This window comes from Sebastes umbrosus, chromosome 15 (genome assembly GCF_015220745.1).
Source record: "Sebastes umbrosus isolate fSebUmb1 chromosome 15, fSebUmb1.pri, whole genome shotgun sequence".
In the NCBI taxonomy this organism is placed as follows: Eukaryota; Metazoa; Chordata; class Actinopteri; order Perciformes; family Sebastidae; genus Sebastes; species Sebastes umbrosus.
The window spans coordinates 21,375,535-21,398,379 of NC_051283.1; the positions used below are offsets into that span (position 1 = coordinate 21,375,535).

Sequence of the window (22,845 nt, forward strand, 5' to 3'; positions counted from 1 at the left end):
AACATATGATTGTATATGTGTATTTTTTCTCAGTTCCAGAATACATTGGTCAGGCTTTTCGTTGCCACGGCGACCAAGTTGCGTCACCATTTAAGAGGCCGACGTGAACACCGCCAAGAGCTTCCGCTCTGGTGTTCCCAAGCAACATCAAAATAATGAAGAGGTGAACAGTAACTCTTCTTTATTTTTTACGCGCCCCAAGGAGAGACGTGTGGGAACATCACAATACACGACAAATCAGATTTTTTATTTCGCCCTTAACGTTTTTAATATTTCTGTAAGCGGAACGGGTTATCTTTGTGCCACACGGAACCGGGTCGCGTTGGAGACGGACACCAAAATCTGTAAACAAACGTCACGCTCGTTAGCTAGCAACAGTTGTTAGTTGCAAAACGACTGTGGACTGAAGCGAAAAGAAGATGTTTAAAAACACGTTTCAAAGCGGATTCTTGTCTATTTTATACAGCATCGGCAGCAAACCGCTTCAGATTTGGGATAAAAAGGTGAGCAGCGATTCACACTGAATGCTACAGCTAACGAGCTAACGTGCTAAAGCTAATCTCTGTTGCAGTGTGTGTTTAGTCTTCAGGGTTCAAACAGCTGACTGAGCTTGTGTTAGTCAACGTTACATGTGAAGTTTACATTTGAAAAGTGGTTTTAATCTGCTCCAGCAAAGAATACAGATAACTAAATATAATCCCTGTCTAGTTATGAAGACAGCTGTCAAGAGCTTGTTGGTATTTTGAAACCAAACACAGTTTCAAAGCTCTAGTATTGATTCAGAAAGTTATGTTAAAGGTCTCATATCGTGCTCATTTTCAGGTTCATACTTGTATTTTGTGTTTCTACTAGAACATGTTCACATGCTGTAATGTTAAAAAAAACTCTTTATTTTCCTCATACTGTCTGTCTGAATATGCCTGTATTCGCCCCCTGTCTTAAACGCTCCGTTTTAGCACATTATGACGGAATTGCAACGGAATTGCGTTGCTGGGCAACAGCTTGGGTCCATGTGTACTTCTTGTCAGTTGATTACATTCACATACACTGCAAAAATTGTGTTAAGGGTCTAAATATTGTATATTTGTGACATCATATATGGACTGAAATCCTAACGGCTTGTTTCAAATGCAGAGTTTCTGAATACGGGCTGTGTGGATTTCCCTGTGGATTGAGTGTTTCAATACTTTCACAGTATTTATATAGGACTTAAGCCTGCTTTATATTAAAAAAACATGAAAATCTCACTTTTTTTATAATATGGGACCTTTAAATGTAACTACAACGTTAACAGGATACAAGGTGGGCCTAAAGGAACTGTTGCCAAGCAACAGGTAAGAATAGTAACAGTGGAGGATATCATTTGTTTAAGGTAGTTTGAGGTTAGCTAACTTGCAACACTTACAAGACAACAAGATGTAAAAGGTTTTGGCAATATTCACTCTGACCGATACAGGATTTTTGTGGCCGATATTATAGTCATTTGTAACATAAACAAATAACATAAATAATATTTTATAATATTTTATAATAACATTTGATAAGGATCCCTACAATGTGTGCTTTAGAGACCAAAATACAGTATGTACTGAGCAGTTGAAAAATAAACTTGTCCGTTCTCTCAGGTGGAAAACTATGTAACAGTGACACTGTTTCTCAAACATATCTTTGGCACATCTGTACTGCTATTTCTTATCTATGATCTTATCTGTATCTAATATCTGTGAAGTTGAATGACTGTGATAGCGCTCCTTTACCAGTGAGATACAGCTTGATTTTTCCACCTTAAGAAAAACAATATTTCTGTGTGTTCACAGGTGAGGAATGGCCACATCAAGAGAATCACAGACAATGACATCCACTCACTGGTGTTGGAGGTTGAGGGGACAAACGTCAGGTGAGTTTGTTTAACTGATTCTTCAGCTCAAGTTAACTCATACAAGCACCCTCATTCATCTCCCTTGTCTTTTTTATTTATTCTACTCCCTGCAGTACCACGTATATAACATGTCCTGCAGACCCCAAGAAAACATTGGGCATCAAGCTTCCTTTTCTCGTTATGATCATCAAAAATCTCAAGAAGTATTTCACCTTTGAAGTCCAGGTAAGCATTCCTGCAGATACAGACCCTTTCCATGTCTTGGTGGCAGAATAAACACATGTGTACTGATGTTATACTTTCTTCCATATCTTTTACAACTTTCAGGTGTTAGATGACAAAAACGTTCGCCGGCGGTTTCGGGCGAGCAACTATCAAAGCACGACACGAGTGAAGCCGTTTATCTGCACCATGCCGATGAGGCTGGATGACGGCTGGAACCAGATTCAGTTCAACCTGTCGGACTTCACCAGGAGGGCCTACGGAACCAATTACATCGAGACGCTGCGTGTACAGGTTAGTGCACAGAGACGGACAAGAAACTAGATACTACTTGCACTAGAGTGACTGTAGATCCTCCTTTCTGATGCTAATGTCTGACCTGTTTTCCTCTCAGATCCACGCCAACTGTCGAATAAGGAGAGTGTATTTCTCAGACAGATTGTACTCTGAGGACGAACTCCCAGCAGAGTTTAAACTCTATCTGCCTGTCCAGAACCAGAAAGCGAAGGTGAGACGTCACACACACAAACTTACACTACATTTAACCACATAAGTATTAAGGGTGGGAATCTGTCGGTATCTCACGATTCGATTCAGAATCGATTCAAAATGATTCCTGATTCAAAATTGATTCACAATTCAGTACATAGGGGTGCTAATTTCAGGATCTACTCCAGTGCCAAATTATGGCATGAAAGCAGGGTAATGTGTGTATAAGATTATGGAGTTTTTAATATTTGAAAAATCAACTGATTGCATGTAAACACACAAAGGCCAAAGGTAACATTTATTCATGCTAAACCTGTACAGTTAAATACTTTCTACTTAAAAGTGTTTAGTATTTCTCAATTCTCAGTGACTTCAAGAATAACAAGTTCAACTTACATAAAAATGCTACCTGTTACATGAATAACATTGGTAGGCTTTGGCTAGCTGCCTTTTTATTTCTCAGAATCATGCCAATTTAAAAATAAATTGTACACAAAATAACAATGTACAACTGGTATTTTGTGTGATACGTATGGAAAAGCCTAGAATCATTGTTGCCGCTACTGTGGAAGTTTTACACTACTGATTTAAAATATTGAAAATAAATAAATTCGGTGGTCTCCTCCCGGGACCCTGAATAAATAGTTATATAGATATCAATAACATTATCGTTAAACTCCGCAATACTCGGCGAACAGCAATGTCTCCAGAGCTTAACGCTGGCTGAGGCATGAGTGCTGCACTCAACTGTTGGTTAGGTTGATTTCTAACTACAGCAGCGAACAGTACTGACAACTATATAAACGTTTGTTGTAATATCAGTTTGTATATAATGTCTTTGTGACGACAAGTGGACAAGTGGATAGATTTGTAGAAGTTTGCCTAACACTCGTCCGTTTGTGTGTTTGTGTCTTGCAGCAGTAGAGATTCTCACCCTGCACTGTTCCCCCAGACCTGATGTGGAGTTTAGCTGTAAGATTTTCTGTGTGTAGAAATATGATGAACTTTAAAACTTTGTAATTTTGAATTTATGAGTTTTGAGTGCCGTCTTGTGTTGCTCTCTGCGCAATAAAAGTTTTTTATGGACTCCTCTGTCCTCACAGTTTTCCATGTAGTGGTTTAAAGATGATAGTATCAGTTTTCTAGAAATTATAGTTTGTGCCACACATTCTACAGCAGCTATATTATGTGTGCTGGAAAAAATAATAAGCATGAAATTCAGGATACTCCACCGTTACCTTGCTAATAAAATGAAGGCTCGGTGCTCGTTTTTAAAAAGACGAAAGAAAAATAGACAAGTCCATTCATCAAATATAAATAATCTTTATCAAACACGAATAATTTCAAGTGAAAGGCTATGAAAATGATTTGCATTCCCAAAACATATAGTCTTTGTTTCACTTTGGATTTCTGTGTACAGTATGAACAGATCAGTAATACATTCATTTTACTACGTGTTGCATCACAAAATCATCCAAAAACAACTAAAGACAGTTCAACTTAAAGCTGCATCTTCAACTCATATTCCAAGAGCAGACAGTGCAGTAATAATGTGAAACAGGAAGCGCTAAAATAACACAAAAAAATGAACCAGGAGAATAATTTTGATCGTCCCATCTCAAGCTGTGGTGACGACCCTTCTCGTGTTAAACACCCTGTCACTTTATATTTTCCTTTTCAAGAAATCCCACAAAAACATAACAAAGCAAGGCAGAATTAAAAGTAAACAACTCAATTGAGTAAATATATTTTTCACAGGAGATTCATACAAATGAGAAAAATAATAATTTGTTGTAAATTTCTATTTGCACTTTTTGATTATTTGAGTTGTTTACTATTGAATTTCACCGGTATTTTCTGATACCGACTGAATTTAGTGACTTTACTTAGTTTTTCCACCAAACTAAACAGAGAATCCAGTGAAACATGTATTTTGTATTTTGTGAAGAAGCTGTCTAGACAGCAGCTCTTGGCATTGAGATAGTTGTCAATATAGTGCTCAAAACATTGTTGCTACATGTGCTACTTACAGAATAATCCTCAGATGTTCATTCTATTTAAAATATAAAGATCGAACAAATGTCAATGCTGCTCAGTTTTAAACTGGGTCACATTTGTTGATAAAAGTGTGTCAGACTAACAGATATTAAAGCTGCCGTTTGCACGCTTAAATACCAATAACGTGATAAGATTTATGCATGACTATTGAATAAGGCTCTCCAAAATAACATCTTGTTTTCACGAAAACATAAAAATGACTGCTTTAAAAATGAAAGGTGTCATACTGCTAAAGGGTTAGGTTACGGGCAGTAAGTCTTCAGTTCCCAAATATTTCAAAACACCATGAATATAAATGCATTTTTGAATCGACTGGCAAAGTATAGGAAGTATTTGGCCTCTGTGTCTTTTTTAAACAAAACAACTGGTGTATATATAATGTTTTGATATTTTGTTTAAACTTATTTTTACAGCAGGCACTTATACATTTCAATAAGGAATGCCAACACAGTATTTTTGATAACTGGTGTTATAATTTAACAACAACGTTTTCCCTGAATGTGGTCAATAAGGGAAGAAAAGAGGACAAATCTTTAAAAAATAAATAAATAAATGTAAAGGCTCCAAGTCAACTGTCACTGTATATTTGGAAAGCAGATTAAAACCTAAAAAAAGTAAAATAAAACAACTAACTTTTATATGGCAATATCCTTATTGGCAACTTTAAATTAGGTCAAACCAAAAAATAGAAATTCTGAAAAAAACTGTGGCATTAAAGGTCTGTTTGAAACTCTCATTATTATCACTGCAGCTGCTGTTTTACTTTGAAACAAACTGAACCATCCTTACACGACAACGAGCAAATTACAAAACATACAAATCATTTTCAACAAAACATATTTTTCCTTCCACGATTGATACAACTTAAAGAATACATTCGTAGAAATCTATTGCTTTAGTCAACAGCATGCATCTCTTTAAAGTGCAAAAACACATTCATTGGTTCAAATCAGTAAATCAACTACTGCATTAAATCACAGATTTAAAATAAAACACAACATAAATTATAATTTGGCACAACATAACTGCAGACAGGCGTACCCACACATAATTTATAATACAAAGTATAAAATAAACTGATCTGATAAAGTCAAATGCAACACAAAAAGACACTAGAGTCAAGACACCTGTAGCATGTACTGTACTGTTACAATAAGAGCTTGCATTGATGTTGTTTAGAGTTGAGAGACAGAAGAGGAGAGGCTGCCTGGAGGTCCACGACTGTACAAATACGGTCACAAAAACGTCCTTTTACAGTTTCTCCTTCACCTTTTAGCTTCACATCCTTCAGTTTCTTATCTTACAAATTTCGTTAATACTCAACAACTGCACTGCATCAAAAATTTATATAAAAAGCTGTGGTCAATTTGAAGACCTGGAGACATCCTACATTGCTATTTTAAAGCCTCAGCTTGTAGACACAAACTGTTTATCTGGCTTCATCATTTCTCTGTTGCCTTTGGATACAAGGATGGCAAGATCCCCGTCTGGCTTGTGCTCGCTCGGCAGTGGTTCACATTTGGTTTTCCAAAACTCGAGGAGTGCTTGGTTACAAGCAGCGTTTCCACTTTTGAATGCACTGAAGTGCTTTTAAAAGTTCAGGAAATTGCACCTAAACTTTTTTTGAGCTCATGAATCATCAACCACCAATATTACTTAGCAAAATCTGCTTAAGATAAAAGCACACTTCTAACAAATCGGACAGTGGAGGATCAATTCCAATAACAGAGATCCAAGTGTTATTTCACTTTGGATCATTTGTCTGAAGTTGAAACGTCCAATGCCAGATACAGATATTAGGAGCAGGTGGTGACTGCGGATCCTAATACATGAGGCTGATTACAAAGGTCAAAGGTATGTTTGTCCTACTAAAGTGGAATACTGCTTTAAAGCAAGCACTTCTCATGTTGTTAGAATCATTTCCTGACATACTATGGTCCATTTCTCTGTAGTGCAAAAATCAAAAACGATTTTCCTGCTGTTGCTGTTTTCACTGACAGGTTCATATTAGCAGGGCTTTCTATTAAAGTCACCTTAACTCGCTCTACATTCACTCATTGAGTTGTCCTGCAGGCTGGTGTGTGTGTGTGTGTGTGTTTATACAACATGACTTGTACATGTTTATGTGTGTGACTGTGGGAACACGTGCGTGTGTGTTTGTCCGGTACTATGTAGTGGTTCCATAGTGAATGACATAGTAGTCATGGACGTACATCAACACAGCGACAGGCTGGCCGATGATGAGCGAGATCCACACAGCGGCGTTGCCATAGTTCCCATTCAGGAAACGACCCACAAACCAAGCCAGGGGAACCTGAAGGGATTAAAGTTCAGAGGTCAAAGTGTGTTTGTCTACAGCAGAGGAGAGAAAGGGATTAAGTGACAGAATGAAAGAGACGGACAGTTCAGCGTGTCTTACCTGAGCCATCATTCCCATAAAAGCCCACAGTCTGAACATCTTCAGAGGAACACTCACCAGGTACTGAAGAAGAACGAGAGTAACATACAATAAATCAGACACAGATGTTTTTCTTTTAAATATTCAAAAATGTAAGGAGGGAAAAGCTGCACACTCATAAGATGCAGATGCAATCTTTTTATTTTTATCTTCAGGAAGAACAAATTTCCTTTTATTTTTGTTCCTATCCACGATTTGTTCTCATTTTGTTCGTACCCATTGATTTCTGGGATTCACCAGTTATCTTATTTTTTGCTCTTCTCTTAGCTAAGATAACATTTTACTAGTAGTCGAGATCACTCTTACAAAGATAAGACAAAACCATCTTGTACTCACAGTCCACAAAATGTCCAATTCAAGGAAATTAAATTTGAGGAACATAAAAAAACCCCATTAATAATCAAATTTATGAAATATGTTTTAGAGTAATTATAATGATTGGATTATCTTAATTGGGACCAATAGTATTTCTTTTGCCCATGAATTTAATTATAAAACCCCTTAGATGATATTGAATGCTCTTAGATGCTTTTGATTTTCACACTATTGACGCTCTGGAAAATTTCCTTTATTTAACAGTACCTCAATTACTAATGTTCTAGAATTTCTCAATTTGGGATCAATAAGATCTATCCGTCTATCTATCTATAGATACGGCCTTTTTTTGGTGGCATCTGTCCAATTCTTTGGCATGTGCCAGAGTATTTGCACAACACCTGCATTTATATAGTGTTTAGGGGCGTTACCTATGCTAATAATAAACAATCAGCCACACTCCTCCAATTTATGATCAAGTGGGATTCATCATTCAGCACACCTGGGAGTTGACTTCTCTTATTTTTTCTCTTAAAAGAAAATTAAGAGAAAATATAAGAGAAATTGTAATTTAATTGTAAGGCTCTGATTTAGAGGTATACGTGGAAGCCAGCTCCTCACAGCTGTCTGATAACAACTGTTAACAGCAGGCCATTTCATGTACAGACATCATTAAGCAAAAATGAGTTTTGAAGTTGAATTAGCAGATTTGGAGACTTCAGTAGTGTTTCGAGTCACACTGAATGTTGTTGCTTTACCTCGTGGAAGAAGGCAGACACCAGGAAGACGGCGGTTTGAGCCAGAAACTTGTTGACCCCATTCCTCAACATTGGCTTATAGAAGTGTCTGTAACACACAAAGACACACGATTAAGGCACATACACTCGACAAATTACACCGATCTTCATCTCTTTAATCCAATGCCAGTCCACACCTTGATTCCTTTTATCATTGTAGTTTGGATTTTATTTCATACAGATGTGAAGCCAAAACATCAAACAGTGTCAGTGCTGAAAAAAAATTTAAAAAAGTTTGGTGCTCACCTCAGACACCATTTGTGAACTGGGATATTCCAGTTGGCCCAGAAATATACGACAGTCTCAGAGTTCCTGAAATTAACAAAAAATGCACAGATTGAGAATTTGACTTCAAGACTGATGGGTGTACTACATATTTTAATAAATACGCTTCTATTCCTGTGTGATGAGTCACACATAGTCCGCTTAAGTTTAGGGGGATCACAGCTAAAAATATGTGGAAAAAATCGACTAAATTATCCTCGAGATTAAACGGGACACGCTCAACAAGTGTATGATTTTACATGTGTGCACAAATGTAGTTGTGTTTGATTGAATGTTCCTTCTACTTACCACCAGTCTTTGTAGAACTCTCTGTCTCCAAACTGCAGCAGCTCTGCCACAAAGTTCATAGAGGAGTGGAAGAACCAATAGAAGAATATTAACCATATCAGATGGTTAGGGACCTGGAGGAGGAGGAGGAGGAGGAGGAGGAGAGGGAGAGGAGACAGAGAGGAGAGGGTCAGAGGAGAAGTGTCTGGGTTGATAAGATCACACTATACTATCCTGATACACATGAGAGACAGTTATCACAACGAGAGAAAACCTCATAGTTCAATATGCAAGATTAAGTGGTAATAATCAATTTTCTGTCATTATAAGGTCATGATAGGACATAATTGTGTGTCCAGTGTAACTACATTACTTACAGCTAACTTAAGGAGGCGCTCCACCATCCTAGAAAAGTCCATTTCCTGTGAGAGACACAAACAATGACATTTTTTCATTAATGTTTTGCCCCCAAGACATCTATTATAGTCTATGATCCCTTGCTTCTTGCTCTCCTGAGAGCAATTTATCTTCATATACAGTACAGTACAGTAGTGTATGTGTGTGTGTGTACGCACCTGGAATGGTTTCATCGAGTTCTGTATGGTGGGAACCATCCACTGGAAGATACAAATGAGAATTGCTTTGCATTGTTTGAGTGGTGAAAAACAGATTTAAAGATGCAGTGTGTAGGACTCTAGCGATGAGGTTGCAGATTGCAATCAACTGAAACTTCTCCTGTGTGCTAAGCGTATACTCTGAACAATTGTCTGCGTGATGTAAGCCGTGTTCAACATACCTGCTGTATCAATCCCACCAACAGCTGCGTGAAGAAGAGCTACAAGAAAGAGCGAGTCTAAATGAAAACTTGTTAACATGCATATATGTTGCCATTTGAATTTCATTTTCCACCATCTCACTTTACATCAGGAGCGTGCACAGTAAGTGTGTGTGTGTGTGTGTGTGTGTGTGTGTGTGTGTGTGTGTGTGTGTGTATGTGTTTGTTCCCTCTCACCATTTCAACAAGTCTTCTCATCAGGAACCTTATGCGTATTCGAGGTGACCGCGGGAAGTTGAGCTGGTAGCAGAGAGTCGGGGCAAAGACAAAGTAGTACATGTCTAAAGACAAAAAAAAGAAATGAAATGTTAATTTATATTAGGATTATTTATCATGAAATTATTTCCGTTAAAAACTGTGCTGTTTATCGCCATGCAGTTGTCATGGTTACCTCTGTGGGTGAGGTTGCCTGGGTAGGAGACATGAGGATGAACTGCTGAACCATTGGGTTGTGCCACAGACGGACCTGGAAAACACACAGACACAAGCTCATTTATATAAATCACCATATCCATGTTTTTCAAATTACACTATAAATACAACAGACAATCAGCATGTTGGATTTCAAGGATTTCTCTGTGTGTGTGTTGTTGGTTTATCCAAGCTCCTACGGCGAGGAGATAAAGTCATCAAGTTGCATTTAGGATTAAAATAGCTTCAAAACGCACAAAGTGATAAAAGCTGAAGACAACTTTGATCTGTCTGTGCAAAAAGCTGCAGTTTGTCTTCTCACCACTAGATGGTAGTAACACCACAGTATTAGATTAAAAAAAACAAGCTAATAATCCTGTTAAATATGCACTGACATTTGTGTGTTTAGCCATGTTAGGCTTACTGTTAGTCAGATGTGTTGGCCACTGAGCAGCTCAAAAGCACCTCATACCTAATCATAATCTAGATAACATTTCTTCGACAGTGTGTGTGTGTGTGTGTGTTGATATACTTACATGAGTATGATCGTGTTAGTCTCTTGGCTTTCAATTGTCTGATTTGTCGACACCACCTGTTGGTGTCTTGGTAGGAGTACAGCTTGAGAAACAGCACTGTGTAGATTCCTAGGGAGAGCACACCACCCACTGACACACGAACACGAACACAAAGGGCCATTGATTAAGAGCAATAAATGACAGATGAAAGGAACACTCTGGTGTGTGTGTGTGTGTGTAGATAGATATGAACAAAACTAAAAGACAGTTTATCGACTCAATAGTTTTTACAACTCTTGAGTCAGTGACTCAGTCATCAGTGATGATTGAAAGGCAATTTCTGATATTTTGTGCTAGAATCAAAATACACACATGCATCTATTCTTATTCAAATGCTGTATTTATGTGTCATAAACATACCCTGTATATCTGTATATATTTAGTATGTACCTGGGGTCATGGAGGTCACAGTGAGCACTGTGGCTGAAGGGAAGATCAACAAGGATGTCAGGTTAAAAAAGTGAAGAATCATTCCCGTCGTTTGGGAAATGGTACCCTAATGATGATGAAAGGGAAACAGATCACCGTAAAAAATTTTGATCTGTGACTGTACATATACTTTCATTATTTTTTTCCTTTAACCAGAGTAACACAGCTTTTACAATAATTTATAATATATTTTTTTTTAAATTTAATTTGTCAGAAGTGGTTTGGATTATATGTAATCTAATCTGAACCAGGAGTGGTGTGCTTATCAGAGTTAAGAGCAGGTATAAAGAGGGGGAGGTGTTGGATGTGTAAAGCACCTGTACTGTATCAGACAAACATCCTTGATGGGAGATCCCTGAATGATAAATTCAAAACAAACCTACGCTCCCTTTTGTAGTTCATCTTAACAAGTTACTTAGTTAAATAATGTCAATCTTAGGTTTTTGGGATCCAAAAGGTGGAGTTAAAGGTTTCAGCAATTTATCAACAAAGCATACAAAAGCAATCTCTGCAGTGACCACCACAATAGTAAAAGAACATTTGTTGCAACTAGGAGAACGTATGCAAATCATTCAAATCACATACTCACCACAGCCAGACGCCTCTCTGTGTACAAGGCTGCTAAGATGAACACGTTCAACACTGAAACACAGAACAGACAAACGACAGACTCATCAGCAGCACATAGACGTGAATCATAGTAGGAGGCCGACGTCTTTATTTTATCACTCGGTGTAACACAATTTAACACAGACAGAGAAACTGGTGGTGAATACTGATTTTGTTGAGTTTCAGATACTACAGTACATTAGTCCAGTATTTCCCTAAATAGCAGCATTTCATTCAGATTGTTCAACTACGTTCATTCACCTTCGTATTGACTTGTTTTGCTGCATCGATAAAGCCGGTCGTTGCCGGAAAAGAGACAATGTCAGGTGTCACCCGTCTCTGGCTAAATAATCAATAACAGCTGTGCTAGAATATTCAGGACAGTAACTCACACTAACAATGCTTCTATATGTATATCGCTGAGCATCTGGCTCATTAAACCTGCTATAACGTGCTGTAGCAGATCAGACAGTCGGGCCGTGGAGAGGCTGTAAAACAGTCAACATGACACTTTGTGTTATAGTAATAGAGACTAATGATAGGACTAAGGACAGGAAATACAGGAACCACCCTTGTTTGCTAAGTTCAACTTTGACATCAGTCCTGAGGTCACACAAGGACAAAAGGGCTGTGAGTCATTTACACGACACTGAGGCAGTGAAATAAATGCTCCATACCAATGATGAGGCAAGCTGCTGGCCAGCTATACGGGTCCTTTAGGAACAGAGACACTACTTGGATAGGGTCCACCAGGATACCATACCTAGATAAGAGAAGAGAGGAGTGATCATTTAGAAGTGGTTTGAGGCTGAAAATGGTTATGTGATGTTTAGGTGTTGTTTGGTGTGGTTAAAGCTTAAGTTGGTAACTTTGAGCAAATATATCCTGACTGTAGTGCAGGAGACAGATAATCTGTGAGAAAGGTATGTTCCTCTGTGTCCTCCCAGTGCTCCTAATGGCATTTGCAATATTTCACCGGCCGAAGGAAAACAACCAATCAGAGCAGAGGAGTTGCTACAGCAGCTGTCAATCACTGCTTTGCGAAACTCATGAACTCCAATCAAACGGTCAAACTAGGCAGCGCCGATCAAATATGAATCAATAAAATGCCTATTTCTCGCCTCAAATTAGCTCATTAGCTGTGTAGCTGTTTTCATATTTGATCAGCGCTGCCTATTTTGACAGTTTGATTGGAGTTCATGAGTTTTGCAAAGCAGTGATTGACAGCTGCTTTAGAGACTGCTCGGCTCTGATTGGTTGTTTTGGTTTGGCGTGGTGAAAACTTGTAAATGCTATTAGGAGCACTAGGAGGACACAGAGGAACATGATTTTTTTTTCAGACTATCTGTCCCCTAGGATTGTCAGTTAACAAATAAACTGATTTCCATCTAATCTAATTTATACATTTCCAGACTACACCTGGCACTTACTTATGTCTCAATTCTGTAGAAACATACAATAAAACTCCTACGTACGTGTGCTGTAGCACTGAACGCGCTTGAATTTGTTGGATGCACAGTTGTATAACCAAATCAAATAGGAGTGAGTTGTAAGAGCACATTATATAAATGTAAGTTTGTGTGTGTAGGTGCGGACTCACTTTATAATGTTCTCTAAGAAGAGGCGTGCATTACTCAGCACCTAAAAGAGAGGACAAAACACAGCCAACAGGAGATAATGAGCATAGTTCACAGTAATAATCATAGTTTTTAATCTGACCATTCACTGAATATAGCCTTTGTTTACCCACAAATATGTCAAATCTGGCTTATGGTTTTCTTTGCCCCACAGCTCTGCTTATGATTAGTCTGTGGATTTCAATGTGTTTGTGCGTGTTGAGGGAGTTATTACTCCAAACCAAGAACACATACTGGATGTTTCCTTTTAAAAACAACTGTGGTGGTTAAAGAGTCGCTGCCTACAAAACACACAGACATGCAGGTATACACATCTGTCAGAGCAAGTTACAGAAAAGAGCAACAAGAGCAATATAAAGTTACATATCTGCATGATCTGTTTAGGACTGCATAGATAAGATCTGTTTCATAGCAACATACTCCTGCTGCCATCCCCACACCCTGCTTCTGCTCACTCTGTCTGAGTAAAATAAGTTTATCATTACATTATGTATTAAAGTTCAAGGTCTGAGTCCAGCTTTAACTCTCAACCGTCAGTTATCTGCAGCTCCCTGAGATAAACCTAACCACCCAGTTATCTGCAGCTTCCTGAGATAAACCTAACCACCCAATCCACACAGAGAGCCAACACTGCATATGTATTGTAAGCATTTATGCATTTTTAGATCATTTTTATGGTGTGTACAGTGCATGGGTTAGAGAGAGACAGATAAGATAATGAGGACATTGAGGGTACAACACATGCAGTGGTGATAATGTGTCATGTTACACCTCGACCCACTGGCCTGCCAAGATCTTGCAGCAATGTGGTTTTGATTCAACTTTGTCTTTTGTCCAAACCAGTAACCTTTGTCTTAGTAACCTTCAGCAGGGACAAGAGAGGACCATCATCATGTAGAACATGATTATTGGGACAGTGGCCTGTCTGGAACATTTCTAGAGAACATTGCAAAATCTGATTTTGCAATAATTCAACTGTACAAATGTGTCCTCCTTTGTCCCTGTTCAGAGAGAGGTCAGTGTGCAAAGTCAGATACAGAGCAACACCCCGGCACTTCAGCACGGGTTATGTTAACTGAACCCAGGCTGCCTGGTTAAAGTACCATTTCTATCCTAAACTCAGGAATGTTATCTTGTCAAAAATGAATATCTTTTGTTTTGATTTGTTGAATCACATGTTTTAGCACCAAAAGATTACAATATCTATACTCTGAGTTGAACACATTTTCTTATCTACTTCTCTTTATATCATTTACAATTTCCTCAGCAATAAAACCCTAATGATAAGACATTAAAATAGTTTTCTTTTTCCAATTTGAACAAGAAAACATCTATATTTGTCCCCGTGGAGGAGAGACGTATCAGATTTGGGAGGTTTAAAAATAGAAAGAGTTGTTGGGGTTGGCTGGACATTACCACCCTGAGCTAACCTGAGAGAACTGCTGCCAACAAACGTTAAATCATCAAACATTTTGCATTGGTCAAGGTTCTCTGGTCAGGTTTCTCTCTCCGACACACAGCAAAGACTACATGCACATAATGCTCTGCATCTACATAACCAGGCAGTAGTTTGTATTCATCTTCCAAAAAACATTGTAGAATACTATATTATTATATTATATTATTATAATATTGTAGTTACTATCTATCTATCTATCTATCTATCTAGAAAGACCAACAAAATAAACTAGTCATTGACGCTTATCTGTCTGTTTTCACAGCCTTGGTGCTCGGAAACTAATGCGTGAGTGAGTGGGTGTGATAACAAATCAGCTGGCTGTTAAGTTTTGATCTGCTGTGCACTGTCCTTTAAGCTATTCACAAAGTCTGTTTGGCTGCACATCAGAGGGAACAATGATATGAACCAGCTGAAGCATCAAGTGTTTGTACGACATCCAGGGATGATTTCTGCTTGTCGAGGATTCAACATTGTGTCTTGTGCCAAATATTCACTGTCTGACTACACGTTACACAAACATGTACACTCAGCCTATTTCACAAGCACTTCAAGAGAATTAAAAGAAGAAGCGTAGCTGTTCTGAAGGCAACTAGTGGATTTCTTTTTAAATCATTTTGCCGTCTACCTATATTTTAAGGTTGTGCATTAAAAGAATTAGTAATATTTTGAAACATTTGGCTTCAACATTCAGCACATTTCATCTCTCATCTGTAGAAACATGTGCTCCTGCAGTTGACATTTTAGGAATTAACCGACGGTCCTGCTTATTGAGGACAAATTATACAACTAAGCTTCTAAACACACACACACACACACGTCTCTGTGGTTCCACTTCACACTCTTACAGCCTAATCCTGAAGGCTTCCTAAAAACGGTCTGAACCGAGCAGCGTCGGCCGTCCCTGGTGACCAAAAAGTAGAGGACGCGGTCGTCACGGCAATATAAACTTTCAAAGATGGAATTAATCCTGTCACAGAACTGCAAAATTAGGCCTGATTTGGAAAAAAACACACACACACACACACACACACACACACACACGTACACAAATGCAGGGACAAATAACAACCCATGTGCATGCAACCATGCAAGCATATATCCACATATGCAAAGCATGCATGTGTGCACATAGGTAGAAATATGCACTTACACACTTGCACACATGTATAGAGCTCTATTTGTAGGCTTATTCAATTTCATTTGGATTATGGCTAACTGGATATTTGTCTCCTCCATGTCTATCAAAATACTAACAGTGACTGGATGTTCAGAGACTCTGCAGGGTGCCTTTAGAGACATTTTTCTGAAGAAGAGCCTGTTGTCCTGAAGTGACCTCAGCCCAGGGGGACATATTTAACTGTGACACATTGAACTAAACTTGAAGAGAGACTGTGAGATTCTGCATCTAACACAATATTTACTGTAAAAGAAGGTTGTCAGGCAGGTTAGGGAGGGCAATATGGTCAAGATCTCACATCAACTAATATTTCATCATCATCATGTTTTGTGATAACAGACAAAATGTCACCAACATAAATGCCATATGCATAATTTCCACTGCATCTTTAACATTGTCCAGAACAGTATAGCTACACATGTGTACAATATATCCACATACTGTAGCATCGCTTGTTTTAACAGGAGCTCCTACTAATTCATTTTTTTGTCCTATGAACTGGAGTGCTTCTCTCATCTGTTTTTGCAAACAGCTTCTGTTGCTGCTTTCAAGTTATTCTTCTCAGTTTGTACTTGCAAGCTTAAGATTTGTAAGCACAAAGTGTCATGCACACAGGGGCTTTCTTTCAGAGCTATAAATAAAAATGTCCCTGCTAGAAGATTAATCTTTTGGGTTCATGTTTTATATTAGAATTCCAGTGTGAGAAACAACTTCATTAGCTTACTCCACTCTGAGCAGAAGGTACTGTGAGAAAACATCCATCAGGCATGCAAGGGATGTTATGATCTGACTGTTAAAACCAAGGATTTAAAATAAAACCATATAATACTAATGGATATGGGTCGAATCAGAGAAGACACTACAAATCCAACACTTCTTATATTTGTCTGTTTTCACAGATGCTTCATACTTTGCACCCTGTAATCATCTCGCTCCCTATCTTAGGGATGATAGAAAATCCCTCCACTGCTTTCATATTCATCATTTTCCTCGGTGTGTGCTCAACACATGAACTGTTACTTCAATCCGTAGGATGACAACTGCAGGTGCACCAGAACACCCTCAATACGAGTACAGCTGAGCTGACAAACAGTCCACTTCTGATGAGAGGGAAAGTTCAACTTATAAAAGCAAACACATTGAGATTAAACTGTAAATAATCAACCCTCTTAATCAAAGTTGTAGGAATGAGAAAATACAGGAAATGGCAAAGCGGGCCACGAGGGAGTAACTGTGTGTGCATATGCGGTGAATCTTCTGAAGAGAGATAACACAAAAACTACTTATCAGACGTCTCACAGACAACAGAAAGTCACTGTAACAGGTCCATCTCAAAATCCCAGGTGGGTGTGTACTGTACATGTGTAGGCTGGCACTTCTGCTTTTGTTGTCAAAGCAATGACCAAAAATCACTCTAAAATGTGCTCTAGTTGTTAGCGGTTTTATATACTGTATATGTGTTTGTGTGTGTGAGAGTGACAGTGAGAGACAATTAGAGTGATATGCAACTGGTTAAGAATAGTGACTCTAATTTCTGATAATGTATAGAACAACCATAAATTGGACATAAGAAGTGGATGTAGTCCCCGCGTAAGGTAGCCACACCCTAAAGCATCCCCTGCTTTATGGTCTATTTGACTCTAAATGGGACCATAATTTACTAAATGAACATCATGCCGTATTGAAGAAGACTTGAAACTAGTGATTGAGACCATAAACTCATGTTTACAATGTTTACTGAGGTAATAAATCAAGTGAGAAGTAGGCTCATTTTCTCATAGACTTCTATACAATCTGACTTCTTTTTGCAACCAGAGGAGTCGCCCCCTGCTGGCTATTAGAAAGAATGCAAGTTTAAGGCACTTCAGCATTGGCTTCATTTCTCAGAACCGGTGGTAGCCCACTGAGAACAAAAGATGTACAAAACAGCCACAGACTGTAATGTGAGGCAACGTCAAGACATGAAAGATCAAATTAAAAATTGCATTTTATGTGTTTTCATTCAGTATTTAGGAGTCATTGTTTGTGGAAGTCGCAGTGCAGTACACTTTCAGTTCTGAATGGACACGTAGCCTTGTCTTACTCACCAGCATGACGACACACCAGTTGAGGATTCCTCTGTAGTTGCTGAAGCCACTGGCTGAACTTAAGAGAGACTCCTGGAGGACGTGACAGCTGCATGGAAACACAGAGTCAACAGTTTTAATGACTGACTGATCGAGCTCTTTACATTCCTTCCTGCCCATTTATCTCCAAGAGCTGAGGGATGAAATCATTGAGTACATCGCTCCATGTCACTCTCAGACCTCTGTTAAGGAAACATTCAACTGCATCTTCAAAGTAATTGTAAAGAGACCAATAGGATTGATATTGATGAAGGTATTATGTGTGTATTTTGTTTTAAGGAGGCGGCATGATTCAAACTGACAACTCATCGTGACTCATGGTTAGCCCACAAATGATTTAGAAATTGAAATCTTTGGTTTGTTTGACGCATTTACTTTCCTAACTGGTTATTTTGCAGTAACCTCCAAAACAAAGATGGGTCATGGTATTTTTCACTGTCGAAGCACAGTGTTTATTTTGACATTAAAGAAGCCCCAAGTTGGGATATAAATTATTTTCTAGTCCTACTGGCTTTTAAATAACTGAATCACATCCAGTAGTCTAATGTGTAGTCCTATAACTGTACCAGGCAATGAGAGAGTTCTGTGAAAATGTAAGTTAAAGTTATTGACCCGATTGTCCAAAGGGCACTGTGAAAACTGAGGCTGTTCGTCAGGCAAGAATTCTTAACCACACGTGACCGAGAGACAACAGAGCGGACATGAAAGACGAGGGAGAGGAGAACAGGGAGAAGGAAGTAAAGAACAAAGTACAGTAAGAAGGAGGGAGACTTTGAAAAGAAGTAAAGTGGAAGGAGGAGAAGCAGAGGAGCAAGTACAGAGAGAAGAAAAACCGGATAGAAAAATAAGGTGTGAGATAATGCAGTATTAATGAGAGAAAGGTGGACAAGGAAGATGAAGTGAAGAGACAGGGGTGGTTTGAGGGGAAGGAAGGACTTAAATGAGCATTTAAAGAGAGGAAAGAGTAGAGAGGGGTCCCTTCAGGACACGGCAAGACCAGACCAGCACAGGGACGACGTGCAGACACACAGGTATAGTCAACAAGCACAGGATTGCAAAAGCACATGCTGCTACTGTTGTTTCCCAGTTGCTGTAATACAGGAAAGTGACACTATAGTATACACATACCCTGGACATGACTCTAGTAAAAGTATTACGATCACTTTATTTCATGCATTCTGGTGTTGCAGTGTCACCAAAAGTTTGTGTAAAACACCAGCCAGACTCTTGGCAGCTTACAATGCTTTAGCAATATAGGGCGTGATATGTTCAGGGTAAAGGTCAGGCTATTTTGTCTTCTCTCACAATGCCTGTTCTCACTCCAAGTTTACTTACTACCTATTATATTGACATGTATCCAAACTTATTCTCTTTCACAAAGAGTCATGTAAAGCAAGGCTGCTGAAATGATTCCTTCGTTTACATGTAAACAAATGCACATGCTACATTTGAATACTTTTGCATGTTTTAAATACTTCTACTTGTTCTTATTATATCCAAGAATAGGTTGTACACCACATTATGTATCTATCATGTATTGGCTTGATTTTTTTATATGAGCTTACATTATAGATTCTTACTGAAAACCTCAAATTGATAATACCAACAGTTGTGGCCTCAAGACAAAGTCATATTCTATAAAAGTGTGCAATCATATAGGTGACAGTGTCTTGGTTTTTCTGTCACTATTAGCTAAAGAAAATCCAAAATAAACAATGATGTTTATACAAATGAGTAACATCTGCCTACGTGACACATAGAGCAGAAATCTCTCTAATGTTATGAAATGCTATTTCCTGTCATTTCAGAATCAGAGTCGTGTTTATTGCCAGGTGTAAGAGGTATACACTATAGGAATTTGCTTTGGTAGCAGTATAATAACAAAGAATGAAATAAGAATATGATATAAACAGATATTGCAGGTGTGCAAACAGTGACGTAGGATCTTTTTTTTTTTTTTTATTATTAAATGACGGTTACCTGAGTCTGTCTTTTGAATCCTTCACCACACTCCTCTGTCTCTCACTAAACCAGCTACAGGACACTGAAGTGGCCCCTTTGAGCCCAATAAGCTCAAACAAACAGGCTAACTCGCAGTGAAAGTACAGAGTAGAGAGTATAAATATGGATCATGTAACCTTAATCAATTCAATTCAATTTGCTTTATTGGCATGACTGTCAGGTGAACAATATTGCCAAAGCGTCAATTCAATAATAAATAAAAATAAAAAAAGAACAAAATAAAAACATATATAAACATATATACAATTCATTAAGCAAATAACAATATACAGATATTTAAAAAGAACATGCATGTAAAGAAGAACAATGTAAGAAAACAATAAAGAAGTAATTCATGTTTGTTGTGTCAATAAAAAAACAAAAAAACAATTAATAACCAATTTAGGAATTGCTTTTGAAAAAATTATATTTTAATATAAGGAAAACCTGAAAATGTGCCATGGTGGCAGGTGATCTGAAATCTTTACCTGCCACAGCCAACATTTACTCTGTATTTGGCAGGTGCTAATTTCATTCCCTGCAGATGAGTAACATCTGCCTACGTGACACAAACAGCAGAGCTCTTTAATGTTATGAAATGCTACTTCATGTCATTTCAGTAACTGTTACTTTGTGACGTAGGAATTATTTTTTTTAAATGAAATGACGGTTACCTGAGTCTGTCGTTGAAATCCTCCACCACGCTCTTCTGTCTGTGTTTCTTCGGACTGTTTGCGAGCTGTTGTCCTGATGTCTCCATCTCTCTGTCCACCTTCCAGTTGTTACTCGCATGTCTGCCGGACACCTCGTCTGTTTTGTTGCCTCTATTAGCGGCATACTGTGGAGGTTTGTCTCCGCCGGCTTCATGATGCCACTTGCTGCCGTTGGCTTGTTTACCCGCCGCGGCTCCTCCAGCTCCAGACCCGGAGATGGTCGTCCTCCTCCGGCGGGCTGCGGGCCCTCTCATCTCGGCTCTATCGCTCATTTTCAGCGGATTAAATCAGATTTTATTACCTGCCTGACATCGCTGCTGCTCAACCTGCTGTTAGTAGCCGTTTCCATCCGTATAGTGTTGTTACATCAACAGATAATAAGAGATGAAGTCGTGTTAGTGCTGCTGGCGGTTATAAGACGTTTGATTCATCACCTCTATACTGCTCAAGTTGTCAATAAGGTTGCCAGATATGGGTATCATATAAGGTTGCCAGATCTGTGTTTTTTCAACTGACATCCCCCTATCGAGCGGATTTCCCAATCCACTTCCGGACTGGCTGCTTATAAAAAAAAAAAAAAAAATGTAACTGGGTGATATATGGGCATGTATCATTGTAAAATCTGAAGTATTTGCCTTAAAAAATATGAAAAATTAGAGATATTAGTGTATTAATGTAATGGATAATTACATTGTATTAAAATGTACAATTAAGATAAGATAAGATAAAATGAACCTTTATTAATCCCCGGAGGGAAATTCAGGTGTCAAAGCAGCAACATCAGCAAACAGAGTGAAACACAGGAGAGGTAAAGGTATACAAAAATTATAAAAACAATAATAGAGATATAAAAGATACAGAGTTAATGGGTGAACATAGTGTATGCAGTCCGTCAATAAATAAATGTAATATGTGCATATGTGCAGTCTATAAAGTGGCCACTTACCTATACCGGTATATAGGATGTATAGTGTTAGAGTCCAAGATGGTTGCAGTATATATATACATTATGTGTATATATACCTATTGTTTATTCATCTTTTATAATCTTTGCTTTATTTTATTTATTTAAACTATTTATTCATTAATAAACCTATTAATCACCTGGACGCTTTAATTATGTATACAGTTTATTTAAATTAGATTTAGTGTTCTCTTAGTAAATTGCCCTGAGGGAAGACTCTCAGACAACATTACTCCCACAAACTCTACCAATCAATAAATGAGAATCTGATTTTGTTGTTGCTAATAGTACATTAGCCTATGAATACATAGAGCATTGTGTCACATTGTGACGCAGACTCCTATAGGCTATACTATTAAAGAAATACTTTTGCAATATCTGTTCCCTCTAGAATCACACCAAACCCAATTTATGCCTTCCCGCACTCTGGAGAACAATTTTTGTCCTTACATAAATGTTAAAGATTTCATATTATGCTCATTTCTGGGTTCATAGATGTCATTTAATGTTGTAATAGACCATGTTTACATGCTGTAATGTTCAAAAAAACCTTTATTCTTCTCATACTGTCTGCCTCGGTCTGCCTGCATAGAGCCTCTTTCACCCTCTGTCTGAAAAACTCTGATTCAGAGCCTGTCTCCTCCCAGTCTGATGGTCTTTTATGATACTATGGTGACCTGTAGACACACTGGGGAAAGATATTGATGTTTAAAAGACATGGAAAAGTGCATTTTACATAATAGGTGACCTTTAATTGGTTTGTTAGGGTGAAAGCCATGCAGGGTTTGGATCGGTTTTGGATTTCCCACTTTGAAAAGTATGCAACCTGAGAGGCAAAACTCAGGGCTAAATTGATCCTCTCCACATTTTCTGTGCATGTGTCCCAAAATGACCCTACATTCAGGAAACTAGCTTGCAGAACCAAATCAGTGGCATTCAGAGCATTGACTTCACCCATTTCACCTACATCAACATCAACAATTAGATGCAAATATGTAACTTTACATGTGAATTGTGGAAAGATGTCAACAATTTTATACTTGTTAACATTTACTCAGATTTTGCACTGAACTATAGACATATTATATTTGGTTGCTACGATTACAGTGACAAAGACAGTAATGCATTCTTTCTTATTA

General features: G+C 38.2%; 2 protein-coding genes across 2 annotated transcripts; one reads left to right on the forward strand and one right to left on the reverse strand.

Moving 5' to 3' along the window:
• Positions 1 to 173: 173 nt before the first annotated feature.
• On the forward strand, positions 174 to 3,677 carry cfap20 (cilia and flagella associated protein 20). Its single transcript, XM_037795053.1, has 6 exons — positions 174 to 503; positions 1,818 to 1,897; positions 1,993 to 2,104; positions 2,207 to 2,395; positions 2,496 to 2,609; positions 3,509 to 3,677. Exons 1-6 carry the CDS (start codon positions 420 to 422, stop codon positions 3,512 to 3,514), a joined length of 585 nt encoding a protein of 194 aa, XP_037650981.1. The 5' UTR covers positions 174 to 419; the 3' UTR covers positions 3,515 to 3,677.
• A 212-nt stretch (positions 3,678 to 3,889) lies between these two features.
• Positions 3,890 to 21,385, reverse strand: dgat1a (diacylglycerol O-acyltransferase 1a). Its single transcript, XM_037795052.1, has 17 exons — positions 20,704 to 21,385; positions 17,990 to 18,077; positions 13,230 to 13,270; positions 12,307 to 12,392; positions 11,610 to 11,662; positions 10,982 to 11,087; positions 10,553 to 10,681; positions 9,997 to 10,071; positions 9,783 to 9,886; positions 9,567 to 9,605; positions 9,346 to 9,387; positions 9,148 to 9,192; positions 8,792 to 8,904; positions 8,465 to 8,530; positions 8,180 to 8,267; positions 7,068 to 7,130; positions 3,890 to 6,962 (listed from the first exon to the last, which is right to left on the reverse strand). The coding sequence occupies exons 1-17, from the start codon at positions 21,012 to 21,014 to the stop codon at positions 6,816 to 6,818; spliced, it is 1,596 nt and encodes a 531-aa protein (XP_037650980.1). The 5' UTR covers positions 21,015 to 21,385; the 3' UTR covers positions 3,890 to 6,815.
• Positions 21,386 to 22,845: the final 1,460 nt, after the last annotated feature.